At 34.0% G+C, this 8,683-nt stretch overlaps 1 protein-coding gene and 1 long non-coding RNA gene across 2 annotated transcripts; one reads left to right on the forward strand and one right to left on the reverse strand.

The window, feature by feature from the left end:
* Positions 1–1,433: 1,433 nt before the first annotated feature.
* Positions 1,434–1,857, reverse strand: LOC123876430. Its single transcript, XR_006798351.1, has 2 exons — positions 1,756–1,857; positions 1,434–1,640 (listed from the first exon to the last, which is right to left on the reverse strand). It is a non-coding gene; the product is annotated as an uncharacterized LOC123876430 (long non-coding RNA).
* A 91-nt stretch (positions 1,858–1,948) lies between these two features.
* Positions 1,949–5,095, forward strand: LOC123876562. Its single transcript, XM_045922874.1, has 2 exons — positions 1,949–2,968; positions 3,094–5,095. Exons 1-2 carry the CDS (start codon positions 2,658–2,660, stop codon positions 5,093–5,095), a joined length of 2,313 nt encoding a protein of 770 aa, XP_045778830.1. The 5' UTR covers positions 1,949–2,657.
* Positions 5,096–8,683: the final 3,588 nt, after the last annotated feature.

Consider the following 8,683-nt stretch of genomic DNA (forward strand, 5'->3'; position numbering starts at 1 on the left):
CTTTTTATCCCAGAAAATCAAAGAGTTCCCACGGGATTTCGAAAAATCTTAATCCACACGGGCGAAGTCGCGGGCATCGGCTAGTAAACTATGAAATTTAAATGTAATTGACGTGAAAACCTGGTTACTATAATATAGTTACAGAGAGACGTATCAAACAAGTGTAAATTAAAAATTTATAACACCCCCGACAAGTGAAGGTTACAGTAACTAGAAAAGAGCTGATAACTTTCAAACGTCTGAACCGATTTTCTTGGATGATAGCTAAGAACACTCTCGATCAAGCCACCTTTCAAACAAAAAAAAAACTAAATTAAAATCGGTTCATTAGTTTAAGAGCTACGATGCCGCAGACAGATACACAGATACACACGTCAAACTTATAACACCCCTCTTTTTGGGTCGGGGGTTAAAAATTGATAGTACTTTAATGTTATAAATGCCAAAGTGTATCTGTCTGTCTGTTACCTTTTCACGGTTCAATAGATGAACCAATCTTTACAAAAGTTAAAGATGTGGGGAGTGACATAGCCTCGAGTGAATTTTCCCTGCACTAAGTCGGATAAATGTTCAAGAATCAAGCGGCAAGCAAAATTTCCCGCTGTATAAAGTTTCAGGCAAGTTTTAGATTAGGTGGGTACTAATGTAGCAATCCAATCACATACATGTAACCGCATGTTACTTACTCGATTTGCGTCAAAGTGTCATAAAAGCCAGATTTCTCACGAGCATACGAATAAGTGAATTTAACAAACTTTTGACGTGTCGGGACGCATCGGGACATTTAGTTAGCTAATCCGACTGAGTTATAGTCGTAAGATACCAAGAGATGTCGGTATTCTAGAGGATATGTTTCGGAGAGGGTGCTAAAAAACTATTAGTGCTAGTTCCCCCTTCGCCTTTTTACTAGCGAATAGCTAACTTTCTTTCAAGTAAATAAATATCAAACAACGTATAGGATTTTACTATTTGAATTAAAATATAGAATACTAGAGGATGCACTATGATTGACGATGATGACTACAAATTACTGTATCACCACTCTATTTATTTAACTACTAGAAGATACCCGCGACTTCATCCGCGTGGATGTAGGTTTTTGAAGATCCCGTGGGAACTGTTTGGTTTTCCGGGATAAAAAGTTGTCTATGTATTGACATAGACAACTTTTTATCCAATAACATGGACGCAAGCTACTCGGTACTAAATTTCATACAAATCGGTTAAGTGGATGGGTTTTTAGGAATCCCGTGGGAAATCTTTGATTTTCCGAGATAAAAAGTAGCCTATGTCCGTCCCCAGGATATAAGCTAACCCTGTAACCGTCAGGTTAAAGGCCGTGAAAAGGTAGCAGACAGACAGACAGACAGACACACACTTTCGCATTTATAATAATATGAGTATGGATATTGGATATGGATTAATGAATATAATATTTTGATGAGAATTACATATTTATTCTTATAAATATTACGTGAAAAAAATCCATATTTTTATTTTTCATTTATTTTGATCCGTTATAGCATTTTTCAGCGCACGTTAAATGAGAAAACTTTGGACAGATAATTTTTCGTCGTATCCATGATTCTTTGAAATCCAAATGTATTTGTATCGTTTTCTGCTTTTGTCATGCTGCTGACCTGAAAAAATCAAGACAATAATATCTAAGGATGATGAAAGAGTCCTCCGTCGGCACAAATAGGTAAAATTTTTAGCTTTTTCATAAAATTTTTGTACATAAAAGTACCTACTCACCAAGAAAAATAAAAGTATTACAAATATCAATTTTTCAAACATCTTGCTATGAGTGCTCGCTGCGAAATAATTGTAACAAATCTTTTTGCGTGCAATTTGCGTAACTAATCTACATATTGTACGGTTATTTAACCGTGAATGAAAGAAACGTAATTTAATATAATTTGTATTTTTTTTTCAATTATTATTTATTACCGTCGTGACTCGTTACTTCGTCTGTGGTACCGATCTTCGCCTAATTTTAAATAAGTTAAGGTTTCCAATATAAGTTTAAGACAGGCTGCGAATATAAGTACTGAAAACCATAGTATTTTTCAACTATGGCAAGATTCTGCGGATTGTTTGTGGCTAACTTCACATTGTTGGTGACCAGTGCGTTTTTGCCGTGAAGCAAACGACACGTTTTTTTTTGTCTGTGTTTAAACTTTAGTTTTAGCCAATGTTACAGAACAGGTAATGCTAAACTTTTTATTTTATTATCACCTTAATCTAATCCCCTTTCTTATGCCGTTATTATATTCTATCTTATTCACGTTTAGAAGTCGTATTTGAATAAAATGTTATTGAGGGGATAGCGGCGGCCATCTTGTTGCCAAACTTCACCTGCCCCTAGGGCTGTCGCTCTTTTTGTTTCATAATTTATACTACTATACAATATATTTATTTATAAGTGGTATATTTGTTTATAATCGTGTTCTTGAAAACGAAATTTTCAATATCATAATCCCATATAGATTCGCAAGGGCGAAAAATCATTCGAGAGGTTTCATATTATCTGAGATTTTTTTATTCTATATTTATCTATCTTGAGCAAAGCTTGGTTGCCCACGTCCCTTGGTAATGGGTGATATCACCTAGAATCGGATTTTTAATCGAAACAATTGATTACAGAACTACTCATAATGGCAAATAAAAAAGAGAAAGTGAGTAAACGCAAAAAGCGGCCGTACACTGCTAAACATTCAGAAACTATGATAAACTTAGCGGTGGAAGCATTAAAAAAGAAGACAATGTCGTCATACGATGCAGAAAAAGCCTTTGGCATACCTCGCCGAACTTTATTGGACAAGCTGCATAATAAACACCCTAAGAGACCAGGATGCCCAACAAGACTTACCGATCAGGAGGAAGATGAAACAATAAAAGTTTTAATTGCAGCCGCCGATTATGGCAGTCCTTTGACTCTTTTGGATTTGAGAATTGTCGTATACAGGTGATGTTTGAAATATTTTGTATCAAGAGATTTATTGAATTAAGGCATCTACTACATTATTCATTTCTATTAGTATTGGAAAATAATGATAGTTGGGTTGAGAGTAATATATTTTACATTTTCAGATATTTGGAGGGCAATGGACGACTTTCAATTTTTAATAACAAATTACCTGGAAAGAAGTGGGCATACTCTTTTATAAAAAGAAACAAACCTAAATTAACCCACAGAGTGATCCAAAACATAAAAAGGAGCCGAGCAGAAAAAAGTCCCGATGAAATGAGAGATTACTTCACAAATTTAAAATCATCACTAGAAGGCGTCCCTAGTGAAAATATTTTAAATTACGATGAGACAAACTTGACAGATAATCCTGGGGTCCAAAAATGTTTGTTCAGAAGAGGAATTAAGTACCCCGAAAGGGTGTTAAACTATACGAAGGGGGCTATATCTATAATGTTTGCAATAACTGCAGCAGGAGAATGTCTTCCTCCATACGTTGTGTATAAGGCGGAACATTTATATACACAATGGACACTTAATGGACCTAAAGGAACCAGATTCAACCGTTCTAAATCGGGATGGTTTGACAGCCATTTATTCGAAGATTGGTTTGAAAGTATGATTTTACCATGGGCTCAAAATAAACCTGGTAAGAAAGTTTTGATTGGTGATAACCTAGCGTCCCACATAAACGTCAAAATTGTAAAATATTGTGAACAAAATGATATATGTTTCATATTTTTACCCCCAAATTCAACACATTTAACCCAACCCTTGGATGTATGCTATTTTGGTCCCTTAAAAAAACTATGGAGGGAAATTCTATTAAACTACAAAATAAAAAACCCGAGAGAAGCAACAATTCACAAGGGACATTTTCCAAATCTACTCAAACAACTAGTGGAAAAACTTAACGAAAAAAATCATAACATAATCAGTGGATTTAAAAGCACTGGCATTGTGCCATTCAACCCCGACAAAGTAATTAGTAAAATGGCAGGTTCAAACCAACAAACGATGACATATACTATTGACAATGCATTATTAGACTGGCTGAAGGAGACTCGCAGTGCAGATCCTAATAAAAAAGTACGAAACAAGAAATTAGATGTGCCACCGGGCAAATCGGTTTGCGAAAAAGATTTTAAAGATTTAACAACTCAACAAAAATTAGTAAAAACAGGAAAAAGAAATAAAAGGCAAAAAGAAAAAAAACTTAAAACTGTGCAGGTAAATTCTGACTCATTGCTGCAGCCATTGCTAATGCAAAAAAATCCTGAAAGCCTCAAAAACTTGTGTATCAGGAGTGTCAATACTTACTTACTTCCATATAAGCAAAATGCTGAGGTATCCTTGTCGCAGGAATCAAATGTTAAATATTTGGGTGAACTTTCAAGGAATGATAAAGAAAATATGCCATTCATTGACATAATCCCAGACTGCCTACTTCAATATATGCAAAATGCTGAGGCATCCTCGTCGCAAGAATCAAATGTTAAATATTTGGGTGAAATTTCAAGGAATGATAAAGAAAATATGCCATTTATTGACGTAATCCCAGACTGCCTTAAAACAAACCAAACAAAAATTATTATAACCTCTGATGTCATTATCGAAGCTGGGCCGTCTCAGAAAATACTGCAGAATAAGAAAGGAAACAGGAATTTGAAAAAGAAAGGGGTTACAACAATCACACGGTCTGCCTTACACATGAAACTAGTCCCAATTAAAAAGAGACAAAGAGTAGTAGCTGAACAAAGAAAAGTCCTAAAAGAAATAACACAAGAAACAGAAGAAGAGGAAGAAGAAATGACAGATACTGTTGAAAAGGAACCAAATGATGAAATTAAAGAAAGAAAAAGTCGAGAAACTACTAAAGCAAAAAAGAAGATGCAAAAGCACACATCTGTGAAACGAAGAAAGAAGAGATCTAGTAGTCAATCTAGCTTAACAACTGACATTGAAATGAAAATAGATGATACGGATGATTCAGAATATGAAACAATGGACGATTTCATCGCGACCTGCCAAAAAGAAGAACAAGAAAACATAGAACCATCAATACACTACGGAATTTCTGACATTGAATACTTCACAGAAAGTGATAATAAATTAAATAAGTGATATAAATAAAAAAGAGAAAGTGAGTAAACGCAAAAAGCGGCCGTACACTGCTAAACATTCAGAAACTATGATAAACTTAGCGGTGGAAGCATTAAAAAAGAAGACAATGTCGTCATACGATGCAGAAAAAGCCTTTGGCATACCTCGCCGAACTTTATTGGACAAGCTGCATAATAAACACCCTAAGAGACCAGGATGCCCAACAAGACTTACCGATCAGGAGGAAGATGAAACAATAAAAGTTTTAATTGCAGCCGCCGATTATGGCAGTCCTTTGACTCTTTTGGATTTGAGAATTGTCGTATACAGGTGATGTTTGAAATATTTTGTATCAAGAGATTTATTGAATTAAGGCATCTACTACATTATTCATTTCTATTAGTATTGGAAAATAATGATAGTTGGGTTGAGAGTAATATATTTTACATTTTCAGATATTTGGAGGGCAATGGACGACTTTCAATTTTTAATAACAAATTACCTGGAAAGAAGTGGGCATACTCTTTTATAAAAAGAAACAAACCTAAATTAACCCACAGAGTGATCCAAAACATAAAAAGGAGCCGAGCAGAAAAAAGTCCCGATGAAATGAGAGATTACTTCACAAATTTAAAATCATCACTAGAAGGCGTCCCTAGTGAAAATATTTTAAATTACGATGAGACAAACTTGACAGATAATCCTGGGGTCCAAAAATGTTTGTTCAGAAGAGGAATTAAGTACCCCGAAAGGGTGTTAAACTATACGAAGGGGGCTATATCTATAATGTTTGCAATAACTGCAGCAGGAGAATGTCTTCCTCCATACGTTGTGTATAAGGCGGAACATTTATATACACAATGGACACTTAATGGACCTAAAGGAACCAGATTCAACCGTTCTAAATCGGGATGGTTTGACAGCCATTTATTCGAAGATTGGTTTGAAAGTATGATTTTACCATGGGCTCAAAATAAACCTGGTAAGAAAGTTTTGATTGGTGATAACCTAGCGTCCCACATAAACGTCAAAATTGTAAAATATTGTGAACAAAATGATATATGTTTCATATTTTTACCCCCAAATTCAACACATTTAACCCAACCCTTGGATGTATGCTATTTTGGTCCCTTAAAAAAACTATGGAGGGAAATTCTATTAAACTACAAAATAAAAAACCCGAGAGAAGCAACAATTCACAAGGGACATTTTCCAAATCTACTCAAACAACTAGTGGAAAAACTTAACGAAAAAAATCATAACATAATCAGTGGATTTAAAAGCACTGGCATTGTGCCATTCAACCCCGACAAAGTAATTAGTAAAATGGCAGGTTCAAACCAACAAACGATGACATATACTATTGACAATGCATTATTAGACTGGCTGAAGGAGACTCGCAGTGCAGATCCTAATAAAAAAGTACGAAACAAGAAATTAGATGTGCCACCGGGCAAATCGGTTTGCGAAAAAGATTTTAAAGATTTAACAACTCAACAAAAATTAGTAAAAACAGGAAAAAGAAATAAAAGGCAAAAAGAAAAAAAACTTAAAACTGTGCAGGTAAATTCTGACTCATTGCTGCAGCCATTGCTAATGCAAAAAAATCCTGAAAGCCTCAAAAACTTGTGTATCAGGAGTGTCAATACTTACTTACTTCCATATAAGCAAAATGCTGAGGTATCCTTGTCGCAGGAATCAAATGTTAAATATTTGGGTGAACTTTCAAGGAATGATAAAGAAAATATGCCATTCATTGACATAATCCCAGACTGCCTACTTCAATATATGCAAAATGCTGAGGCATCCTCGTCGCAAGAATCAAATGTTAAATATTTGGGTGAAATTTCAAGGAATGATAAAGAAAATATGCCATTTATTGACGTAATCCCAGACTGCCTTAAAACAAACCAAACAAAAATTATTATAACCTCTGATGTCATTATCGAAGCTGGGCCGTCTCAGAAAATACTGCAGAATAAGAAAGGAAACAGGAATTTGAAAAAGAAAGGGGTTACAACAATCACACGGTCTGCCTTACACATGAAACTAGTCCCAATTAAAAAGAGACAAAGAGTAGTAGCTGAACAAAGAAAAGTCCTAAAAGAAATAACACAAGAAACAGAAGAAGAGGAAGAAGAAATGACAGATACTGTTGAAAAGGAACCAAATGATGAAATTAAAGAAAGAAAAAGTCGAGAAACTACTAAAGCAAAAAAGAAGATGCAAAAGCACACATCTGTGAAACGAAGAAAGAAGAGATCTAGTAGTCAATCTAGCTTAACAACTGACATTGAAATGAAAATAGATGATACGGATGATTCAGAATATGAAACAATGGACGATTTCATCGCGACCTGCCAAAAAGAAGAACAAGAAAACATAGAACCATCAATACACTACGGAATTTCTGACATTGAATACTTCACAGAAAGTGATAATAAATTAAAAACAGACTCCTGGATTTTAGCTCAATTTGTTACAAAAAAGAGTGTGAAGCACTTCGTAGGAAAAGTAATATCAATAAAAAATAACATTCCTGAGGTCAAATTTCTGAGAAAAAAGAAGGAATCGAAAGTTAACCGAGGATCAGTTTTTACTTACCCTACAGTTGATGATATTTGGCCTATGAAGCATTTAGATGATATTATTTTAGTACTGCCTGAGCCAAAAATTTGTCGACGAGGTCAAATCATATTTAATATCGACTTGAGTAATTACAACGTACAATAGTTATTTTACTTATACTATTTTCATGAAAATGAATGCCTCATTATATTATTTTTAGTTCTTATGTCTTTGACTGACCTGATTATTAGTAATTGTTGAGTTTATATTTTAAGAATTGTAAGTCAAATATTGTACCTTGATTCTGTTTTTTTTTTGATAACTGTTTTTTGTTACTATACTATTAAGCTAGAAGCAACTGATTACTAAATATTTGTATTTTTATGTCTATGCTTGACCGAGTCTGATTTAATGTCTAAGAATAATAAATAATACTATTATGAATAAGAATTTGAAGATCATTACGAGGCAAATTTTTTAACATTCCCTTTGTTTTTGATAACATTTAATCTACCATTTAGCTTCAAAATAAGGATTAAATTATAATATGAGCTTTTATGTCGAACTGACCTAGTTGAGTCTGATTTTATTATTTATTATAAAAAAATGGAAATATTGTTTTTACGACTTTTTTGATTAAATATTTTAGGCGCCTACAATAAAAATATTTAAAATTAAAAAAACCTTTTTGCTCAAGCCATCACCCCTCTTTATTTTGCAGTGAGGTAAGTTAACATGATTTTTGGCAGCCCTATCAGCGTTATAACTAAAGTATGCAACTGACTTCAGAACGCTACTTATCTTCGCCTACTATACATTTTTTTCAAAAACCTAGTCTATAATGCTTTAGTAAGGTTTATATTCGACTGTGACATTTTAAATTGCTTAGACTTGTTGTACTATGACGTTTTTCATACAATTGTTTAATAATTGATGCTATGGCGTGATGTAGGTGAAGTTAGGCAAACACACCCATACTTCGCCTAATCACTTTGTGATCGAATTTTCCACCTTACTTCACTTGTTTTAAGACAGATTTTT

Source organism: Maniola jurtina, chromosome 21 (genome assembly GCF_905333055.1).
Source record: "Maniola jurtina chromosome 21, ilManJurt1.1, whole genome shotgun sequence".
In the NCBI taxonomy this organism is placed as follows: Eukaryota; Metazoa; Arthropoda; class Insecta; order Lepidoptera; family Nymphalidae; genus Maniola; species Maniola jurtina.

What these genes read in the sequence shown, in the direction of transcription:
- LOC123876562 (XM_045922874.1), top strand. Translation starts at nt 2,658, where the DNA reads ATGGCAAATAAAAAAGAGAAAGTGAGTAAACGCAAAAAGCGGCCGTAC. An exon ending in TTGAGAATTGTCGTATACAG is followed by an intron (nt 2,969 to 3,093) that starts GTGATGTTTGAA and finishes TTACATTTTCAG; the next exon opens with ATATTTGGAGGGCAATGGAC.